The following is a 23,796-nucleotide window of genomic DNA, read 5'->3' as shown; positions in this document are numbered from 1 at the left end:
TTCCCTTCTGGAAAACTGGAAAAACAACAGTTCCCTTAGCTTCTCTTGGACATGATTTTAATCCTTTCTCCCAGATTTATTTTTGACTAGAAGCCAAAAGCTACACTGGAAGTCAGTGGTTCAGTGTTCATTTGAACCCAGGATCCTCCTGCCTTTCGGTACCAATCCAACCACTAGACCACAACAGCATCTTGCGCTGTCTCAGAAAAAAGTCCTCTTTGTGGGAAAGGGAGGAAAATTCCCAGCAGAACTCCCTTGGACTTCTGACCTTCGATAAAAATGAGGAAACAACAGTTTTGATTTTCAAGAGATTATCATTACTATTACGTTTCTCTTAAAGGAGACATGTCAAGCTTTTACGAACTAAAAACAAACATTCTCTGTGTAGTTTTTTGAAAAGTTCCATATTTGTTTTGCTAATAACTCCTCAGTCTATTCAGACAGAATTCATATTAACATAATGTTTCTTTTGTGTTACTAGTCATACGCATTCAGTAATATACTTTTACATAAATATAAAATGATAGAATGATAGCGGTCATATCACTCTATTCATTATAGAGAATGGGCCAAACTGTCCATCAAATTGTGTTCTACTGAAGATTGAGTGGGTTGCCTGTCAACTTTTTCACCCCAGTAAGTACACACATGCATTTTTGCAGGGTGTGACCCACCGTATGACTCTGAGTTATGCTTAAATCCTGGCAAACCTCAGCCCATACATTGCTGATATGTTTGGAAAAGGGACTGGATTTATCGCATTCTTTTCAATGAAACTCTGTTACAAATGTCAACGATGTATTTCAGTATGGGTTGTGCTTTTCAGGTCCAGCAAAAAGTTAGTTAAAAGAAAAACGGGGGTTTAGCAGAGGTTCAAAGTGCCTCTTTGAACTCTGTATTCTTTTGAAGGTCTGTGTTTCAGCTCTGTGTAAGGGAATACTTCAGTGGTTTATGCTAACCTTTTTACGCTTACCTTGTTTAAACAACTACGCTCATAGAACTCAGCTAAACTATTTGAGACAAGAAGGAAAGCCTTTTTATCCCCATTCAACTAACTTTTTTTAAACTCTCTTCATGCATTTTTTGCATGTCTGTATTGTTCTGATTCCGCCAAAGTCATTAATGCCAATGTTGTTGTGGAAAGATGCATTCAGCAAAGTATACATATACTATATATATATACATATACTTTGCTGAATCAAAGATGGTTTTTTTCCAGCTTAGTATGTAAAATTTAGAAAACATATGTGAGCAAATGAGTTTACACAACCTATTCTACAGCACTATGTTGCTGTGTACAAGCCTTGGGCGAAGAAATCCACAAGGAAACATTTTGGTTGCAATCCTCTTTCATCTTCTTATAAAGACGAATGAATAAATAAACAACGTACAGGTTGATAAAAAACAGAAGCTGGCCATGACTCTGGGTCGTACTACGGCCCACACTCTGCAAGCACGAACGCATGAGCTTATCTTGGCACACAAAGATAATCTCATAAGAAATCATGGAGGTCAGAGAACTGCTTAGTTGAGGCTAAGCACGTGCATAAGGATTTGCAGGATCAAGCAAAAATGCTGATTTACTGCCTTCAATACAGCCTACTTAGAATAAGAGTTTGGCAATTATCTGTAATGACTATTGTATATGACCATTCTTCTATGGAACAATGAAGAAATACGAAATATCAGTGAATGTAAAGCTGGCAAATCACAAATATCAAAGGTTCAGCGATTGCACTGAGAATGTAGTGCAAAAAATCATATGAACGGGGATATTGGCTCATCAAAGAAGCAGTAATACACGGGAATCAGCTTATGTGCATTTGAGTTTTCTTATGAGAAATGGAAATAATTTTTTTTCAAAACTTTCCTGTTCTTTCTCTATATTCTCATAGAGCATTTGCAGCATAACATCTGTGCACATAGTGAACACTGGAAGACATAGCATAGTGTAGTTAATAAATAGTACTTATAATAAATAGTAAATATAAATAAATAAAAATAATATTAACTAAATATAAATAATATTTATTTAATATAAACACAGCCTTCATTCTCATGTGCTTATATGTGACGGAGCCCAAAAGAATTTTCAGAATACAACTGAATTATTCTCTGTGGGTTGTTCAATGCGGTCCTTCTTTATTTAATCTCTCTGTATCTCTTTATTTAATTTTTGTGTTTGTCTAAAAGGAACGCTAGCAGTCCTGGTCATCAACTGTGCTCTCTTTTTAGTCGTAGTCAGACCTTCTGGAGGCGATGAGGCTCGCATTTTGTGGTAACGACAATGCTTCAGCCTATAACATCAGTGCTGGTGTCCTAAGAAATGTCTGCTTCGTGGATGCCCTCAACTTGGTTCCCCATGTCTTCTTGCTATTTATCACCTTCCCAATTTTGTTCATCGGTGAGTTATTCAATGGAGCCGTGCAATCCTACAAACACTTAAGCATGTATTTATACTCAGTCATGTTTATATGTGCTTGGAGGCCTGTGGTGCAAACTATTGGATGCTTTGCATTTATTAATTTTTAAATAGAAGAGACAGAATGGCTTGACCCAGAGGACATGACGCCAACCCACTTGAAATGTTGGGTATTTTAGATATAAATCTGAACTAAACAGCATGAAAAATGGATGAGAACCAGAGAAATCATATCCAAATGCTTTGAAACTTCTCTCTGGAGAAGTTTTCTTCAGATTTGAAATTGGCAACTTGCAACCTTTGCTATAATTAGATATTAGAAGACTTAGGGCAGTGGGTCTGAATTCCCTTCAAGTCACGTGTATTTCAGAGAATGTCCAAAATGTGCAACATGGATCTAAGGCTAGGAGAAGCATTGGAAACTTTTAAAACAGAATAATTACTTTTTTTGCCAAAAGAGCTGTCAAACTGTGGCATTCTAACTGGTCGTAGAAGATAAAGACACTGAAGAGCCATCAAAAGGCAGTAAGTATTAATAAAAATAAATATTCTCCTGACAACAGCAGGAGAAATGGCATGCCAGTTCTTCCATGTTGCCTTCCTGGTGCCATGTGTATACATAGTAATACATTTCTTCCACGAGGAAGATTTGAATTTGGGACCGCATCCGAACTGGAGTTTTAAGGACTTCCATTGTGCAAAAAAACTCTCAAGTGACTGACCAAGTAATAGGCTACAGGAAGCTGTAGGCTAAGACACCTCGGTACCTACAGTCAAAGGTATAACAAGATCCAGTGACTGAAAACTAATTAAGCAAGGGAATAAAAAACAGGTTCTAACAAAAGAATAACTAAAGACTGGGAAAACCCCAAGGGTTATGGAGAACGCTCTCCAACAGCACTGGATCTTTACATCAGTGCTGTCTCTTTCTTTGAGATGAGATGCAAGTCATCCGTGAACTAGAGGGCTTTCTGCAGAAGAGTTTGATGGAAACTCAATGCAAGGTCTGAGGGCAGAGAAAATATTTTACAACATTCTGTGTTATGCATCAAGTGGTAGCAGGCTGCTTTATTTTTTTTACAGGTATTAGCCGATTGATTTTGAAATAGTATTGCAGCCACTGAAAATTCCCTCTATTTTTTTTAACAATGTTAGGAAAAAAACATAATAGCTGAAATCATATGGTATGTATATACGTATGTATGTATGTAATTCTTGTGTTTTCTATTTTCTACCTTGATTATCAGGACAAATAGTTTTTGAGCAGAGCATTAAAAGCCAACTGGAGTCCACAGTATTGGCTGACTCCAGAAAACGAAAATTGATGATGAACCATGTTTGTGCAGATGTGTGGGCAAAGAGGAAATAAAAAGGAAAAGCAGCTTGGGAGAGACAAAGATAGGAGCGAGGTCAAAGAAAGCCACATTAGATCAGGAAAATCTCAGGAAACTATAGAAAATGCTGGAGACAGATATGGGGAAGAGAGAATATTTTGTTCCTGCAGTACTTTGCATATTAAACAAGGATGAAATGGTGAAATCCTGACAGTTTCCAAGAAAGGATCAACCCGGACACTGGCTTATGTGTTTCTAAGTCACCTCTAGTCACGATGAGATGCTGCATCCTTTTGTGTCAAAAGCATATCCTGGATTTTAAACTCAGTTGGTTTTGTTTTCTTTTGTTTTGTTTCTTTACTTCCCTGAAATGCGCTGTTCTTGGGATTCTCTACGGGTCAGGAAGTCTGGTCAGGGAATTTCAGGTGTTGTCTTACAGTAAGAAGGACGCGTACAACCATTTGGGCTGACTGACTCAGGACAGCCCCATACCGGGGTGGGAAGGGACAGAAGGCAAAGCAACACGCCAGGACAAGAGTCGCCATCCTGGTCAGTCCCCAGCTTCCCCCAGCACTCTCTCATCCCTCACGTCCTTGGTGTCCCGCTTCTGGCCAGGTTGCTGGCCTCAGAGACAATCTTGCCTGAAAAGGATAGGAGCCATCTGAGGTGATGACATGGAAATAGGCTTCAAGATGAATTTGTTGATTAAATCAGCCGAGTCCTGGTGCTGTGCTGGAAGCTTTAATGTGCCAGGAATGTACAGGGCAAGAAGGCTGGGCTGTGCCTGCCTGAGGAGCAGAGACTGGGAAATTGTCGCTCAGTATCCCCTGAGACAGCGCTCCCCACTAGGCCTGAGACAGAGAAAATAAATTTTATTGGTTTGAAGTAAATATGTCTCTTTGAGGCCTCATTGGAGGATTTAACTTTTATATCAGTTGAAAACTTTGCCCACTCTTGTCTGTGACTGGGAAAGACACAACGATGCCGTCACTTAAGATCTGTTAGTCTCTGTTGTGTGAGGGTGAGACTGAGATGTTTCGTTTGGTTTTGTCATCTTCATTCTTGGCCAGGGACCTCTTCTCTTTGTGATTGTGGGAAATCTGTTGTCCTGTTGTCTACAGGGTTAGATCAAAATTAGGGGGGGCCTACATGGCAGCTCAGATACTCCTGGGTCATTTTATTAGTAACAACAGCCCCCATAGTCTTGCGGGGGTTTTGTGTTGATTCTATATTATTAAGTGTGACATATGGATTAGAATAAGGAATTGATAATGAGATCATTCACTGGCTGGCTCTATGATAACCTTCCTCTTTCATTACTATTATTTCCCAGGCTGGGGAAGCCAAAGCTCCAAAGTCCAAATTCACCACAATACCTGGCTGCACTTCCCTGGACACAACCTGCGGTGGATCCTGACATTCACCCTCCTGTTTGTACATGTGTGTGAAATAGCAGAGGGCATAGTTTCTGATACGTAAGTGATGGCGTTTGGTGGATAACCAAGCTAATTGCATTCGTCATTGTATAGTGTTAATATGTGATGGGCTGGCTAGTAAGGAGTTTTTCCCCAAAAAAGATGGCATCATTTCACGAACTGTCTGCATTTTAATGGGATGAAGGTGAAACGCTCGTTCTTAGAACTTTGTTATTCTCCTCTCAAGCTATAACAGCAAGTAAATATTGACAAAAGTTAAAGCATTCACATAAGAAAAAATATTTTTCTGTCTCTAGGAAAGTCGTATTTGTCCTCTTAAGCAGATTTGCAGAACAGTTAGGAATGTAACAATGGTGAAATAAGACACCAAAGTCACTAATTTATACCTTACTGATTTTCAGACAAATGAAATCTCGCCATCTGCATCTCTTTCTACCAGCTATAATGGGATTTGTGGCTGCCACTGTATCCATAGTCTATTACCATAATATTGAAACATCTAACTTCCCAAAGTTACTGTTGGGTAAGTCTAAGTCTGATATTTATGTACTCTTACAAGACCCAGTAGTTTAGCCAAAGCCAGCTTGCGTAGATTGAAGAGGATGGTGAAATGTGTGAGAATATTAAAAGCGAGAGGAACGATTCTCTGCTTTTAGAACTAGCATTATTGTTGGAGTTATTGCGCCTTTTGTAAGGTACACACCGAAAAATACTTTTTTAAAATGATCACAAAATAAGTTGTATTTCTCGCATGAGCTTGTAGGTATTTTTTAACACTGCTCATTATCTTGAGGCAAAAACTTGTCTTCATTCAAAAGGGCTATTTTAAAAGTCCGCTTTTAATACTAATCAGATCACAAACTGTCCTGTGTGGATGGCTGTTTGCCATCCGTTGCAGTTGATTCTGAGATTACACAGCCTACTGTCTCAGTCAGGAAATGGTCAGAAGAATTTGACTAGACATTGCAGGATAATGTTTCATACAAGCATACTGTCCAACTTACCTATAACTCAACAACCTGAACGAGCTATTAATAGATACAAGCCAGGATGCATGATGTAATTAAACTGTGTGAACTCTTTTTCGAACTGAACACGTTTCCATATGCTCACCTGGGATGCACCCTGCTTTTTCAAAGAGGCAATATGATATTTGTCAAGTTAAGTGGCTTTTACTTCATTTTAGTAACAAAGTTGGCCTGCAGATGACCTTCAGTGGACTTGTGTAATTCTGTGAAGACCCACCATTGTGGATCTCTTTGAAGGGTGATGGCCCAGGAAAGAAAACAGCGACTTTGGGAAAGGGGGTACAAAGCGATTCTCTTGAACCTGAGTTTCTGACTTTGCCTGACATCACGCATGACCAGCCTGCAGGCTGGTGATATAGAGGATCATCGTGCTGCATTGCACTGCATTGCCTGCACTGCCATCGAATATTTCTGTTTGAAAGAACTAAAACTTCTGCACCACTGGTGTGATTAATTTTTTTATATTTTTTATTTTTTTAATTATGCATGTGCACCTGTTTTACAGCTCTCTTTCTTTACTGGATAATGGCCTTTGTCACCAAAACGATCAAGCTTGTCAGATACTGCCAGGATGGTGTGCCTTTTTCTCAGCTGCGTTTCTGCATTACTGGAATTATGGTCATTCTCTATGGGCTGCTGATGGCTGTGGAGATCAATGTCATTCGAGTTAGGGTACGTGGTTTCTTTATCAGGATCTCAAAACACATGAACAGTATCTTGGGGATGAAGATGGGATTTTAGTCCCAGTAACTCTGGCTTGTGTCAAGTTCAGGCTCAAGTTTAGCGTAGCCGTAAATGCCTGGTTAATTCTATAGAAATCAGTGGGACCTGGCACCTCCTTAAAATGTATGTCCTTGATGGGTCCCCTGGACTTGGTGTGTATGTGCGCCTGCATATATGTATACACACAGAGGGCACATACGTATTTGTAAAGATAGATAATACATGCGTATTTGTGCATGTAAGGGTGTATGTGTGTGCATATGTAATCCATGCTGTATATGCTATGTTAATGCACATAAGCTATACGTGTAGTGAATGTAGAAGTTAGCGTACATTCTTACCCATGATAATTTAAAATCTAATTATATCCTAAGAATTCTTTTTTGTTGGTGGTCAGGTAGAGGTAGGTGGTACTGATAGGCTACAGAGCTGTGTCCTTATCCCGTATTGCTCGATTTCTCGCCAGTTACGCTGTCAAAATGGAAATGCTCCTATTTCCATACAAATTTATATTTAAATTCAATGTATAATTACCTTTAAATGCAGATTTGACACTGTAGTTGTGTTATACATAACTTCTACTAAAAATTACCATTAATAAGATAATTCCTGAGCACATGCTATCTCTTTTCTCCTCTCCAGAGGTATGTATTTTTCATGAACCCTCAGAAAGTAAAGCCACCAGAGGATCTACAGGACCTGGGGGTGAGGTTCCTGCAGCCATTTGTGAATTTGCTCTCAAAGGCGACTTACTGGTGGATGAATACTCTTATTATATCTGCTCACAAGAAACCTGTGGACCTGAAGGCGATTGGAAAGCTCCCGATTGCAATGAGAGCACTGACAAATTACGTTTGTCTCAAGGAAGCATATGAGGAACAAAAGGTAACCAAAGATGCTCATGTCACTCTTTGGCCTTAGAAACTATAGCATCAGTTTGAATGGTTCCTGCTTATATGATATCCTAGTTTTATAAATTTTTAACTTAGGACTGTTTGTTCCAAGGTGAAACTTGGCTTAGGAAGTTCCAATCCAATGGTTACTGTTTGGTTTTAAGTGAATTTACAGCCGGGGAGAGTTGCCAGATTGAGAGCAACTGGAAACTAAAACCATAACAGACTGATCACTTGCTAGATTTCATTTTAAAAGTGAAAGCTTTGTTTAAGTCTTAGCTACTCATAACAGCATCTTAAATTAGAAGGCATTCTGTCCATAGTTTCAGCTGGAAACATTCATCTTCATTTTTTTTTCTCCAGAAAGAGAAATAGCCAAAAACACACGTCAAGAATAGCCAAAACACTGGTGTCTTGACAGTGTTTTACTCACCAATCCAAAACAGCAGCCCAAAACAGGCTGCTATGAGGAAAATTAACTTCATCCCAGCCAAACACACTACAAAAACCACGGTTAGGCAAACTCACTGGGTAGGGCAGGAGTTTCTGCATGCATTTAGGCAAAACTGTGATGTTTCATTTGTGCTTGAAGATGGTGATTTCTGCCAAAAGAAGAAAGGTTCTGTTTTGCAGAAAGGAGGAAGGATTTGAGAGACTGCCTCCCTGGGTTGTACATACGTATCAAATCTCAAGTATAAGCAGAGAGAATACAGGCATTCAGAGGCCGCTTATGGAAAATGTAGCACGTAGTACAAAAATCATATAAATCCCGCTCCTGCACACACCAGGTAAACGTGTTGCCATGCGGTGTATGGGTGAGAACTTCAACGCGAGGGGAAGCCGGGAGGAGCAGCGATCTGCTCCCAGCAGCTGCAGGAGCTGCAGGCTCCTTTCTGTGCCTTCTGAAATGAAACCATAATCCGTACGATTGTTTCTATTTGAATAGTTGCTTCTCTTTCCTTCTGTAGTCAATGCTTGCAGACACTAAGCGACCAAGACCCTTCTGCTGCTTTAAGCAGAAAACTACTGAGTCATTGGAACTGAGCTTTTCACAGCAAAGGAGAAGTGCATCCCCTAGGCCAGCTCCTTAAAGAAGCATTCAGAGCCTAAATCCTACTTAAAGAGACCAAAGAGTCTTAGGCACCTACATGCCCCAAGGGTCTGTCTCGGTGCCATTCTTAACGCCAGGCGTGATGACTGGGTGCAAGCATTTGTCTGTCTCTCATTTACATCTGCAGATACTGTGTGTGCCTGCACAAATATGCTGTTCAGATGCCAAAAGGCACGTTCAGAGTGCTGTTGCCCATGTGTGTGAATGCAAACTTTCAGCGGGTAGCTTCTCTCGGTGGGCATCATGCACGAATGAAGACTTGCATAAATGTACCCATGCAGCTACACGCGCCTACGTTTCTAAACCTGGCTTACACCAGATATTTCGGTTTCCGTAGCTGTTTAAAGCCTTGAGATTACCACAGCCTCTAGTGCGCTTGTGCTAATATTCGAAAACAGGCTGTAACCCTAAAGTAAACTGATACTTTGTAGATAAAGTTAAAGTAAACCAAAGGGCTAAAGCCAGTCCAAAGAGCCAGGCAGTGGAACTTTCTGCGGTTCACTCCCACGGAAAAATGCATTGCCTTGTGCGTGGTTGGGCCAGAAAACAGAATTAGGAAAATTCTTCAGGCTGGAGCGTGGTCTGCGATCTGGGAGAGATGATATGTCACTGTCTCTGCTACCAGGGTGTCTTTGACGCTAATCTTGCGCAGCTGGTGAGGGGAGCCCCCCCAGCATCCTCTGGATTAAGTGGGGTTACCCCTGCCTGTGCCTGGAGATAGCTGATCTCAGCTGTGCTCCATGGCCCTGCAGAAAGCAAGTTTCTCTTCCTTTCCAAACCCTTCTTATTGCTCCTTGATGAAAGATGCTGAACATGACCGTGAATATTCTGTATTGTAAAATTCCATTGAGACAGCTCATGTGACGTTGTCTTGCTATCCCTTCTACGTGCTATGAACATTTAAATCAGCTGCGGTTCTCTACCAGATAATAACACGCGGGAATTGAGTCACGTTAAATTTTGATGACTGTTTTCTCAGAATCACTGTTTTCCACACGTGTGCCCCAAGCATACAGGAGTGTAAACTAGAGGGTCTGAGATTAACTTTTTATGGCTGCTATGTTCTGCTAAAATAGCATATTGCCAGTTGTGTAACTGTGAAGTCTGTGAACACGGGGTTCAACCTTTTCTTGTTTTCTTTGATGTCAGCGGACAACTCCTGAAATCCATATTCAACTATGTAGACAGAATTCTTCTGGCTCCTAGCATATAAAGGTTTGCCCACTGACACATGAGACCTAAGCTAACACTTCTCAGTGACAAATCTGAATTCGCTGTTCTGTTCTAGGTAATTTTACATTTTCAAATGTTCACCAAGCCGTTCTTAGCATTATGAATACATTCACTACTCGAAATTCTGTAGTTATAAGTAATTTTTTCAAAGCATCAAGTAATTTAATTTTCATTTCACTTTCATGCTACGTGTTATTTTACAGAATTTTAAAGCCAGTTACCAATAATTTTATTACAATATCAAGTAATATAAACCAACACGATACAAGGCTAAACAACTGGTGATCGACATTCTAATTGGCTATTAGTCTGGTCGTCGTTACTGCAAAAGACATTCCAAGATGTCATTCCAAGATGTCATTCTAAGACATAGGTCACTTGTTACTGGTTTTATAGGTAGTTTGTGTTTGGCAACACAGCGTAACACAGCATAGCATAAGAAAACAACACAGCATATGTTCTTTCAAATTAGAATACACTATAAAACTACAGGTAAAACAAGCTTTTTTGATAATTAAGCTTACTTATATATGCTGTTTGGTTTTTCTTCCGAAACAAAGTATTGCCAAAACCCCATATTCCAATTGGCTTTCCTCATCTCATTGTTTCCTGCCATCAGTAAATATTCTAAAAGATAGGACATGCTATATTTGCTTGCTTTTCTGAACAGTCTCCTATAGAAACAGAAATACCTCATCTTACAGTATTTTTATTGTACCTTTCTAAGAATCCTGAGGAAATTCTAACTGTGGATAGGAAGGTTGCTTCTGCAGAATAACCAGTGATGCACATCATGCACATAGGGTTAGACCCATGACCTTAAATTCAGATATTCTCTTTAATATACATTCACAGTTCCTACTATATTAATGGACATTTTGGCTGAAGATAAAGAATTCTCTAATAAGTTTAAGAAGATAAAGAAGTCCTTAATGATATGCAATGAAGCTCTCACAGCCAAATTTTTGGACCAATGTACTATGTGTGGGTAGTAATTGTCATATAATCCCCCCTGCCCTCCAAATTTGATCCTTTTTCTGTTATTGCTTGGCTTTTGTTTTGGTTTCTACACAAGGAGTCTAGATGTTTTAAACACATACTAATGCATTATACATCTTGTATCCCAAAATAGATTTAGCACATTGATACTACATTTGGTTTACCCCATCAATCAAAATCTGGTGTAATTTGCCCTAACAGTAATAGAAAGTTTTACTTTTTGGATGGTGCAACAGAAAATGCAATTTTTAATGTCAAGGACCATCAGAATTTCCTATACCTGCTATTCATGTGCCACTGTGGCTCTTACCTGTTATGGAAAAAAAGAAATGGAAAGAAAGTATGTTAGATAGCTAGAAATTACAGGAACAGAGCATTGCCCTTCAGCGTCAGGCTGACACTGTAAGTTACAGCACTAAGGGAACAGTCAGTTTTCCATATTGGCTGAGGAGTACCCTACAGGTGGCTTGATTTATCAGCAAGTGCTGTCTCACTGCCCTTATTTCAACCGTTGAGTGCACAAGGTAGAGAAAACTACAGTGATTTAAAAGGGAGATGGCAAAGACAAGGAAAACCTAAGCAAGTGCCAGAGATGAGAACAGCAGTCCAGCCTGCTAATTCACACAACAAGAAATACTGCCAACCGTGCCAACAAAAATGATCCTTGCAAATTTAAATAAGGTACTGAGGTGCATGGATGCGTGCATCTCCAGTTAAGCTGACATTTGTGCTGCTGCAACTCTTCCCTGTCTTTAGTACTCTGCCCAGACAGAGTTTTGTATTTAATTCTTATGACGTTGGCCACACTTTCAACTGTGCAGTTACTGAAACATGCCAGTGGTCTTCAGTAATGAGTGGTGATTGACAGATCATCCTTCAGCACCTAAATACAGGGTAGGGTTGGCACATACAACATACTACACTGCAAGCCCATAACATTCTGTAATAGAGTTTAAGATTAGAAAAAAATCCACTCTTCTTTCTCCCCCCTCCCCATTAGATGCTTAAGCTAATTTGAAGTCTTGATTAAAAAAGAAGGAACAGCAATAAAGGTTATTAGATAGTTTAATTTAATTAGCATTTTTTCCAATGAAAAGTAAATAGATTTCTTGTCGTGATGACAATTATGTGAATTGTGTAGCAGTACTGAAAATGACTATCGAAATAGCAAAATCTTATTAAAGAAATAAGGATTTACCATTGCCATTTGGCAAATTTACCATTAACTGAATGCCCAGAACAGCATGTACATTTTTTGCCAAAAGACGGCAGATGTGTTTTCCTAATAAGTTAGCTTAGCTCCTATCAAGCTGTTAAAGTGCGGATGGTTTATTTAAGGAGGATGACAGTAGGCCCTGTAGAGCAGTTTAGCCCCTTTTGGCTGGGAGACTCACACGAGGCCCTTGTGCTCTTTCCCTCATCAGAAGAAGCGGTTTCATTCTTACCACTTCCTGAAATGTTAGCTCTTATTTGTCCCCGTGCTGCTCATTTCTCTGTACTAAGCTCCTCGGCATTGGGTATGACCAGCCTGGTGTAATCTCTAGAAGCCAGTAAGCACCTACCTGGCCCTCCTGTACACTCGTATATTTTTGGCACCGTGGACATATTCTATCTCACCGTTGAAGTGGCGTAAAAGGAAAAACAGAGAAAAGCGGAAAAAAAGACATGAGGCAGCCAGGCGGGGTACAGACATAACTTGCTTTTCTTTGGTTAATTTGCTGGGGCAGGGGGTTGTTATTACAGGGCTATACTTAAAATGTCTCTGTGAACACTCAAGAGGGCTTGGCTTGCGTTACAACTTGCAGGCATCTGCGCTACTTGAAAAATGACAGATGTTTTTTTCAAGTGGCAAAAGCTGTTGCCTGAAGCGCAAGGAAGCACTCTGCAGACCATGGATCTGTTAAGTAAAGCACCGCCTCTTCTTCCGATTCAAAGGACCTCAGAAATATCAGAACTCCTTTGACTAGATAGAGAGATATCTGCTGGTTGGTGCTTTAGGGCAAGAGTTGTGATACTGCATAGATTCACAGAACTGAAAGCCAGAAAGGACCCTTAGTTGATTTAATCTTACCTCCCAACATAGCCTCTTACTTTCACCTTTTTGCGCCCAGTAATTAGTGATCGACTGAAGTGTGTCTTCCTGGAAGGCATCCAAGACAGAAAAAAATCCAGATACATTAAAGTAAACTATATTGGTTTTGGTGTCTGTCCACATTTTTCCCTTCAATCCCTTTCTCACATCAGAAGCCTTTACTGCATCAAGTAGTTTCACAGCTACTGTGAAAGGCAAGATTACCCAAATGAGTAAGAGCTTGAAAGGTCAGACCTTTTCCTAAGTCCACATGCGACAAGGAGCAATGGCTGCATGCCAGTACGGTTGATCTGTGTTTGTATTCCTGTGTTCACATGTTCAGAAAAGTGGTAGGATTTAGAGGCGAGGAACCACAGTTACGAAGAGGAGGCAGAATTTGGATTTTGTGTGAAGAACGTCTGAAGTCTGTTGATACATGTACGTGTTTGCTCCCTCACCCTTCAGGAACCTTTTGGGCATCCAGACAGGACCAAAATGGAAGTTGCTCTGTACAGCCAGGAGACGTCTTCTTGGTGCATTGATACTTGTTTCTCTGTTTTCCAGAAAAAGGTAGCAGACCAGCCCAATCGGAGTCCCTCCATATGGTTAGCCATGTATAGTGCTTTTGGACGACCAATTCTTCTCAGCAGCACGTTCCGTTACTTGGCTGACTTGCTGGGTTTTGCTGGGCCATTATGCATTTCTGGCATTGTCCAGGGCTTCCAGAATACAACCAATAATACAAACACAACAGAAAAGGTAACCTGACAACACGTATTGAAAAACTTTATTTGGTATTAGTTTTAGATTCATATAAAGTATTTAATACATCCAGCTGCACACTTTTATATGTCTATGATCATCATTGTACTATTTCTTTGTTTCTTTCAAGCAAATTGTGTATTTTTTTTTTTGGTGAGAGACTGTCAAATTATAAACCTGAGCACTGGAAGCCTTTGGTGTAAAAGCAACACAGGTAGTGGAGGCTTCCCCCAGTTGCCCAGCTTTCTGCTCCTTGGTGGAGTCATCCCTGCAGTTCTGGGGCGAAGGGACAGCTTTTCTGCTCCTCTTCAACTGTGCCTCCTTGTTTCAGGCAGGGCACTCGCTGGTGGTGCCTCAGTGATGCATCCAGCAAGGATGAGTCTGGGAATTTTGCTTAATTTCTGTCCATCTGTCCGTTTGTAGTTCATTGGCAGGTTTGAGCTCTCTGAAATCTGTTTTCCACTGGGAAGCTGAGCGTAGTCACTCCCTGTTTGCGACTAATTATGCTGCTTGTTGGTGTGATGAAATGCATTGGCACATGTGAGAAGTTGAAAAGCATCCACTTTGCTCAGTGGCATCCTTGATACTAGAGATGCACAAAAGATGCTAGTTCACAGCTCATTTCCATTTTTACCGAGACTGAACTTTTCAGAGATCACCTCTAAGCACCGAGCAAGTCTCTGATACAGAATATTTTCTATCATATGAAAAAGAATTTATTAGTAACTAGTGAAAAGATACAGGTAAAATTATTTTACTAGCTGACAGCAGAGACAATACGATGAAGAAATTTTCCTATGTCTTTCTTCTGATATGGAAACATCTCCATAAACTTTATGCAGTGACTATTTTGTATTTGAATGAGCAGATAGGTATGTAATGGAATAATGTTTTCCCCTCCAGATAAAGCACTTGACTGTCATCACTATCCAGACATCTTCTCTTTGGCTGCTCACTCCTGACATTAATTTTCTTGATTGATGGTCTGAATTTGGCTTTAGACTGTCATTCAACCATTGCACTGAAGGAGAGTTTAATTGTGCAGCTTATCAAATAAAGTCCTTTATCATCCTTGAACCTCCATGTGTTGGATTTGAGCCACAGAGTTAAAAGGAAAAATGCATATTTTGCCTTCAGAAATGCAGGGGGGGTGGGGTGTGTTTGCATGTTGGACAAATAAGATGTTTTATCTTTAAAATGATCATTTCTGGATCTCAGATTTAGGAATCTGTACCTTGTCTGCTTCCTTTATCTTTTGTATTCTTCAGTGTAGTGGTTTTAATTGTGGGTTTTTTTAAGTTTTAATCAACACTGGCTAAAGGGAAGATTAAAATAATTGGAGAACTTGAAACCACTCCAAGGGCCTGGCCTGGTGACAGTCACTATTTCTCTTGGATACATTTCAGAATACATTTGCTTTTGATTTATGGATTTTGATAAACTTTCTCTTGGTTCTTCATGCTGTTACATATTTCTCCTTTAAATTTTTTCTAGTTTCAATGAATATGTACTGATTGAATTTTATGCTTATTCCCCCTTAATTCCTGAGAACTTTATATCCATTTGTAAAGGTATCACAAAGTTATTTTATTATTGATATCTGCACTAAACATGGTGAAATTAGATGCATCAGAACATTAAGAGAAGAGCTTTCAAATATATTTATCTAACCAATTGTGCATTTAAGCAACCCTTGTTTCAAGGAGTCTTGGGACAGTTGAGCCACCTAGTCCTATTATTTCAGTGGGATTTGGGTGTCTTACAGACACTGGACCTTTTGAAAACACTGTTAGGTGCTTATTGGGTGCCTTTTGGGTGTCAGCTGCCTGTGGCAGAGGGAGGAGTGTGTGGTGCGGAGAGCCTGGGGTCACTGCAGTGAGGTGAACCTGGACGGCTCGGGGCACCTCTCTCCTGCCTGCAGTCTCATGGTGGATGACAGTACTCCACAGCAATGAAGGAATTTTCAAGAGGGTAGGTGTGTGGCTTACTTTCCAATATTTCCAAAAACTTTAATCTCAGAACCAGGCTGGGTATTCCAGTTGAACACACATTTTCCTTCTTCTTTTTCTTTTTTTTTTTTTTTTTTTTTGGGGTGTGTGTGTGTGTAAGAATTCCAGTACATCCTGCTTCCAGCTGGATCGGAAATACCAAAGGAACAGCCTTCCTTGCAGTATTTTTGTACATTTGTTTCCCTTTCTGCCTGAAACAGAGCATCACTGTGAACATAAAAACTAGAAAATGAAAACAAATAAAGTGATTTAAATAAGATTTTTTTTTCCGCTGGTGAGGCATTTAAACCTCTTTTGGTGGGGAATACTGGCATATATATTCTTATTTTATTCGGAACTCACAGGTACCGTAGACTATATTTCTAGAAGGAATTGTTTCCATAATATGCAAATGCAACAGAAGTAGCTAATGCCATAAAATAAAAAATATTTTCTTGCAACTTCTTTGTGATGCGTATGGAATTAGCTTTATTTTCTACTGAGTAGCATTCTATCCTACCAATCACTGGAATCCAATGGAAAAACTAAAGATAAGGCAGACATGGTGATCTCATTGTCCCTTTCCCGCTAAAAACAATTCATTTTAGAACTGCTGAAAGTTAAGATCCTAAGTCTTTGGAACATGAGCAGAGCATCCAATTTGTATCCAAATTATTTTGATTCATAGGACAATAAGAAATCTGATTTCCATAACTTTCCCATAATACCACCAGTATTTTTTATTCTAATGCAATGACTGAATTTCCTTGTTTCCAGTGTCTCAAGAATACACAATCCCTCCTATGCCACTTTCATTATTTTTTCCTTTCTTTTCAGGTGAAGGATCCATCAAACTCATATCTTTCCTCAGAGGAATTCCTCAGGAATGTTTATGTTTTGGCAGTTCTTCTCTTCCTGGCCCTTATCTTACAGAGGACATTCCTGCAGGCATCCTACTATGTGACTACAGAAACTGGCATCAACCTACGAGGTGCTTTACTGGTGAGCAAAGATGTTCCCATGATCTGCCAAGAAATTCACTAATAATAGCTCCAGCCTTGTACTTTCATTTGCCTTGTTCTTTATCTGAAGACTCAGTTAACAATTGTTTGAGGGAAGATATGCACTGTATTTTCATCCAGAAAACTGGAAAAAGTAATATCACTGACATAGCCAAATTCCTTTTGCCAAAATCTAAACCCATCATACTAACATGTAGAAGTTTAACACGCACTCCCTGCATGTAAGAACGCATCTTTCCAGATGACGTTAGGTATATGAAGAGAAGCAGTGTTGTTCTGGCTCTGCATCTGCTTCGTTCATTTGCTTATGAGGTTACTTCTGCTGACTGTGAACAGAGTCATCTGCAGAGTATCTTTGGCTGAGCCGTGATGGGAACATTGTCCATGTGTCATGAGTGGTGGTTCTGAATATTTATGCCCTTTTGCACAGAGCCCCGTGGGATGGGACAGGAGTGATTCATCTGCAAAACTGTGTCTCTAAAACCGGCATCCATTAACCCCCTGCAAAAGTCATGTTTATGAACTGGGGCCAGCAGTCCAGCTGAGCACGTGGGTGGGTTGTAGCAGGGATCTCCGCAGACCAGACTCCATGGACAACAGTAGCAGTGTGTGCAAAACAGAAGCTGGAACTGATGTTTCGCCTGATGTAACTCATCATAGGAATATCATCTCAGCGTGGAAGCTCCTTTTTTTTGTGCACACTGTGATTGATGGAGCCGTTTCAAACATTGCCTGCCTTCTCCCACGATAGGCCGTATAAACTTGGTGAAGAAAGAGTACCTGATTGTTTCCTTGTGCTTTTGTGACTCCCACTTGACAAAATAGGGACTTTTAGGACCATATGCAGCTGCTGTAATTCACCATGGTCTGTAGGCATTTCTGATTAATTCATAGAATCATAAAATTGCCTAGGTTGGAAGGGACCTTGCAGATCATCGAGTCCAACCATCAACCTAACTCTGACAAAACCATCACTAAACCATATCTCTGAGCACTATGTCTACCCATCTTTTAAAAACCTCCAGGTTTTTAAACCTCAATTCTACAGGATCTACCTTGCTCATGGACAAAACAGGGCAAAGAGCACAAATTATTTAAAGAAATTCCTTGAAGCTGCAGTGTTTGATATTTGGTAATAACTGTGAACTGGACTCACAATATTTGTCTTTAAAATTCTGGTAGATATAAGCCCTGGTTAATTTTAAACCCTCTTAAGCTGCTACAGATGTTATGAAAATAGATGGCCAGGTAAAGGAGAGAAACCCAAAGAAACACATACCCACCCTGACCAAAACTTCATAACATGAGCTTGACTATCTTACCAGAAACAAGGATCTCTCTGACAAACAGTGTCATAGAAAAGCAGGCTCGCCAAGTGTTTGTTAAAAAAGATCTTCGCCCAGTCTCCTAAATTTTGGTGTTTTGTTGTCATTTTGTTCTATTTTAGGTCTGCGTTAAGCAACAAACCTTTAAAGAGGAATTGGAGTTTTTTTAAGTCAGTTCTTTCTCTTGTGCTTTCTCTCACTCTGTCTCCACCTCTCTCTCTGTCTCAGGTGAGAGACTGGGAGAAGGGCTGTCTTAGGTAAAGACTGATACTGCAGTTTGAAACGTCCTGCTGCTACTGTTGTTTTATAATTATATCATTTTCTTACCTTCCGTTTTATTCCTTTCCCACAGGCAATGATATATAATAAAATCCTGAGGCTTTCCACATCCAACCTGTCCATGGGAGAGATGACGCTGGGACAAATCAATAACTTGGTTGCCATAGAAACAAATCAATTAATGTGGTTCCTGTTCCTGTGCCCCAATCTGTGGGCAATGCCTGTTCAGGTAGAGCATCAATGTAAGGGCCTGATTTCAGAGATCCTCCAACCTGGTTGACAAGAGTATATGTCTGTGAGGCTACTACAAAATCCAGAGGGGAACCTGGACTTCACACTCATTTGCCAGGAGGACTAACAAGCAGAAACGTGGCCCATCATCTCCTTCAAAGGCTGGGAGGCTGTCTCTCCGCGGGGCGGTAAAGAGAGAGGATTATTTTGGAGTAGGGTTTCCATGTCATGGCTGTGATCTGTGACTTTAGAAATGATGACCTGTCATCCTTTCCCTGCTCATATTTCTTCTACTACTGACACAAATCATTGCTCTCATTTCTGCCACTTGGCAGCAGCACAGGCGTCTGACCAGCGCTAAGTATTGCATTTGCAGTTTCCACTTGTAACTACGTTTTGTGGCAGGAGCGAAAATCAATTGAATCCTGTTTAGCGACAGACAGCAGCACCGACAGTGCGCTGCACGAAATGCTCAGAGAAGCTCTCATCTAAACAAGCTTAGTTCCTGTAAACATCTGGTTCTTAACAAGACTGGGAAAGATCTGTAGGCAGATTTGTAGGAAGTAAAGGTAAAAATGATTAGCCTGAAAGGAATCTTCAAAAGTGCAAGATGACTTAATGACCCATGCCATGCTGATTTTCCATAAAGCTTGGCCTCCCGTAGCACCTTCAGAATTTTAGCTTGAGATGGGACTGTCTTGATCCTTACCTGTAGGTGATCCCACTGACATTAAACAAGTTTAAAAAGGAACAGAAGCCACTCTTACAGTGAATCTGTTTTGCTGAGATTCCTGGAACTATATCGGTAATCAATTATATTAGTCAGCAATATTACTACTACTAATGGAAACAAGTATTGGGTTTATGTGTCTATTTTGGGATCGAGTAGGGTTTAGAGACTCACAAAATAATTTATGGAGAAAAAGACAAAAAAGTTTGCATGGTAACTGAACTTAGAAATAACACAGAGGGTTTCAATTTTAAGTCACTAGTTCGTATCCAGGTTTATTTGGAAGTGTTGCTGTTAATACTTTGAATGTTATTAAATTAACAGGTAGTCTGATTCCTGTGGCTAGTGAATAATAATATGTAGCCTAAATTCACCACTCATTTGTCTCTTTAATAAAGTCTCTGTCTCAGCCACTGTGGAAATGTAACGGCCTTCCTCACCGCTACTGTAAAAGGCTGGTTTGAGGAAGTTGTGTTGATTTTGCTGGTTCCTATAGTTCACCTTCAAGCATTCAGGAGGCAGGGAAGACAGGGTAGCTTGACCGTAGATTTTTCCAGGAACGAGCATAGCATCACGCATGAATTTGCACATTCTGAAGAACTTGGTGAGTTAGCATCTGTGGCCTAGACTATAGAAGGCTCTTTCTGCTCTTAAGCTCTATCAATCACAGTGATTACCTTACACTTTGGCTTCAACAATAAAACTGAAAGGGAATACTTACTTGGGAATACTTACTTACTATTTCATTCTCAAAGTATTATGCAGCTGACACTAATGACACTGGCGGTGCGGTAATATGTCTTTCTGCTTGATTAGCTCAATTGGCTGCCTTTTGAAAAAAAGAGGGAAGAAACCAACTATTGGTAACCGTAGACTGGATTGTAACAATACCACTCTGGAAAAGGTGGTGGGACTATCCTGTCTTGCCTTGTGCAAAGGGCTTGAGCTTCAAGAGATGTCCCAAGAAACAGCAATTGTCATGGCTGCTCCCTCCTCAGTAGAAGAGCTTGTAGCAAATACTGAACTGACATCCTTCCAGTGTGAGCCAATATAGCCATAGCGTGCTGAAGATTGTGGTGAATCTTAGAAAATACATGGTGTATCTACCAATTATGGCCTGTTACCAAGAACAAAAACTCATTGCAATACCAGGCCCCCAGGAAGCACTTCAGTTTACCCCAAGTACAAATTGCTACCTGCAACCTTGTATTATTCTGCTAAGAAAATGGCGTGTAGGTATGCTAATTGACATTACAGAAGCCTGAAAAGCTAAATAACGCTTTCAAAACATTGAACTCCGCTGATTCTTATTGCTGATACTGTATAATAAAGAAGGCAAATTTAAGGACAGAAGTGACTCGCTGAAGAGGTAGCAAAAATACAAACTAGGGAACTAGTCCTGTATGTCCTGTTACTGAGGACATCTCTGTACCATAAAGTGGAGCTTTTAATAAAAATATTTATTTAGTAGAGCTTGTATTTACACGGGAACCGGAATCATGGTATTTGTATCAGAGCCATTCCCAGGTAAACCTCTGTGGGAAGCGTTCCCAAACTCTTTGTAAAGCTAAGGTAGCGTCTTGGTATTTTCCTATAGAGACACATGGTATTGATGCACAAGCTCAGGAAGCTCAGGTTTGTGTCACTCCCAGCACATCTGCATCCTGCTTCAGTGCCTGCCTTAGATGTGCCTCTGTCTGCAGTTGCAAGAGGACCACTACGACAGAATGCAACTGTGATTCATGACCATCCTAAGACCTTTGAATACTTCCAGGGTGATGTAAGGAGCTCTAGCGTAAATAAGACTTGAGGCCAGTGATTCTGTAAAATGCCTCAGGGCAAGCACCATAATTTTAGTGCTCCTTTATTTCTGGGGAAATCTGGTCTGGAATTAGGACTACCAGGCAGGAACTATGCAGTTAATGTCAAAAATAAAGGCTTCTGTGTTCATTTCCCACACTTTCTAAACATGACCTTCTGAAGTATGGGCTCAGTTGGTTCCTACGAACCATTTAACTGTTTATTAGAAGAACAAATATTTTTTTTATTGCTATCATTCTGGCATATTGAAATGTACTTTTTTTTTATGTGTTGCTTTTTTCTTCGTAGATAATAATGGGGGTGATCCTACTCTATAATTTACTTGGAGTGAGTGCCTTGGTTGGTGCCGCTGTCATTGTACTGTTAGCTCCAATACAGTACTTCATAGCTACGAAGTTGGCTGAGGCTCAGAAGAGCACTCTTGTAAGTAAATTAATTCAGTGCTTTTGTGATCCAGAAATGAGAACAGGGAACCAGGCATTCTGGATTCTCTTCTTGCTATTCGTGAACATTCATGGTGGAGGTTTGGGCAAGCCAGCACTTAATTCCATCTTCCCTCCCTTTCTGTTTTCTGTGGCTCAGTATCTCCTCCTTCCTAATGTTTGTCAGAGAAGAATCTGATAAAAGTATGTGGGCCTTGACCTGCCTTCTCCACGGAGAGTATTTTTAACCCAACGAGCACAGTTTCATGTGAATTCAGTTACATGAAAGGGTGTTATTCTTACATTCAGATTTTGTATTTCATGGGATGTTAGCAAACAGTACAAATGAGTGATAAATTATAAGGGGACAGTATTAAAGAACGTGTACAACCCCCCTCTGAAATGGCTAGAGACTTTATGCTCTCACCCCAAGCTTTGATATTCTCAAAAAATCAGCTGACATTGCTGGATAATAATCCTAAATTCTTCAGTGCTATAAATTTATTTTGCTGTTTAATTTAGTTCACCAATTAGAAATGTTTTCTGATACTTTGTTTAATTTTTAACTTTATTCTCATGATCCTTGATGATCCTTGAACTTTTCTAATCCACCTTTGATGTTTGAGACGTCAAATATTTAAAGATCTTTGTTATCTTGCTGTTCAGTAAGCAAGTTATACTAATTTGCCGCACACTTCAATCCCGTTGAATTGTGCTAATTTATACCAACAGAGGATCTATCTTTGCATAATTTCAGAAATAGTCTGAATCTTTCTTTTTGATCTTTTCTGAATTCTTCTGTCTCATAACATCTTTTGGGGTTATGATTTTACCAAAATGATTATTACTGCTTTCTGGTGGGGGGCAATTGGCTAAATATATCAATAAACATGTCATGAATTTTCATGACCAGTCTGTATAAATCCCAGAATGAATCTTGTATCAGCAATTACACACCCGTAGTCTTCTGTCTATTGTCACAGACACCATTGACCTACTAATCCACCTCACTGGGTTTCACCTTCTGTTTGAAGGATTTGGATGTTTTGGTTTATTTTTCTTCTCAGAACAGGATCGCTTAATTTCCCCTCATGGTTGTAAGCATTTTAATATCTTCAAAGAATATGGAATTTTATATTGTTTTACTCAGTATGGCAACTGAAAGCCTGTACAAAATCACAGACAAACAAAATTAGAAATCTTTAATGAATTTTGCAACAGAAGTGAAGGGAAAAGAGCATTCTCATTAAAACTACAAACCGATGTCAATTTCTTATCCTTGCTGTTTTTTTTTTTTTAAATGAAGGACTATTCTACTGAGAGATTAAAGAAAACCAATGAGATACTAAAAGGCATTAAGTTATTAAAGCTGTATGCCTGGGAGCACATATTTTGTACTAGTGTGGAAGAAACGAGAATGAAGGAACTCACCAGTCTCAAAACCTTTGCGCTTCATACATCTCTTTCCAGTAAGTCACTATGTTTTTAGCACTCGGAAATGGATCCTGTTCTTCATGTCAACATTCCCTCTGACTTCAAGTAAAGCAAGATACAGCTGTGCCTATGACACTTTTTTTCTGTGTGCATGTGGTATGTGATTAAAATACAAAGGCATAACAAATATATAACACAAAATCTTGAAAATATAGAGCATATCTTGTTGATCTTCTTTTTATGCAGTAAGTTTTCTGTCACCTTCATTATGACATGACATTTATGAATTGTTTTACAGTAAGGAATATAGAAGAGCCAAGAAGGTAATGTTTTCATTGTGTTGCATAATAATTGTGCACATAAACCTTTTTATCCTCTTCACTAAAGTATACAAAGGAGATAATTTCTTGGCTTATTTGTTTGTGCGTTTAAGAATTCTCTCTGTCCTGGAAAGAAATTTATTCCTGCAGAGGAATTTTCCTTTGGGAATTTTAATTACTTGCATTGGAAATAACTGGAGTCTTCTAGTGCC

General features: G+C 39.7%; 1 protein-coding gene across 13 annotated transcripts in view; it reads left to right on the top strand.

The window, feature by feature from the left end:
- ABCC9 (ATP binding cassette subfamily C member 9) overlaps positions 1 to 23,796 on the top strand; it is a 79,767-nt gene that overhangs the window by 8,751 nt on the left and 47,220 nt on the right. For 12 of the 13 annotated variants that reach the window (XM_063357635.1, XM_063357675.1, XM_063357686.1 and 9 more), the window contains 10 exons: positions 2,236 to 2,404; positions 5,090 to 5,231; positions 5,594 to 5,715; positions 6,726 to 6,892; positions 7,586 to 7,828; positions 13,815 to 14,009; positions 16,838 to 17,002; positions 18,700 to 18,855; positions 21,697 to 21,831; positions 23,137 to 23,299. In XM_063357635.1, the coding sequence (XP_063213705.1) occupies positions 2,260 to 2,404; positions 5,090 to 5,231; positions 5,594 to 5,715; positions 6,726 to 6,892; positions 7,586 to 7,828; positions 13,815 to 14,009; positions 16,838 to 17,002; positions 18,700 to 18,855; positions 21,697 to 21,831; positions 23,137 to 23,299 (1,633 nt within the window). In that variant the 5' untranslated portion in view covers positions 2,236 to 2,259. Of the gene's footprint in view, positions 1 to 561; positions 637 to 2,235; positions 2,405 to 5,089; positions 5,232 to 5,593; positions 5,716 to 6,725; positions 6,893 to 7,585; positions 7,829 to 13,814; positions 14,010 to 16,837; positions 17,003 to 18,699; positions 18,856 to 21,696; positions 21,832 to 23,136; positions 23,300 to 23,796 lie in introns of all 13 variants that reach the window. The other variant, XM_063357643.1, reaches the window with a different exon arrangement.

This window comes from Chroicocephalus ridibundus, chromosome 1, assembly GCF_963924245.1.
Source record: "Chroicocephalus ridibundus chromosome 1, bChrRid1.1, whole genome shotgun sequence".
In the NCBI taxonomy this organism is placed as follows: Eukaryota; Metazoa; Chordata; class Aves; order Charadriiformes; family Laridae; genus Chroicocephalus; species Chroicocephalus ridibundus.
The sequence above is the reverse complement of the archived record's forward strand: the minus strand, read 5'-3'. Positions and strand labels throughout refer to the sequence as shown.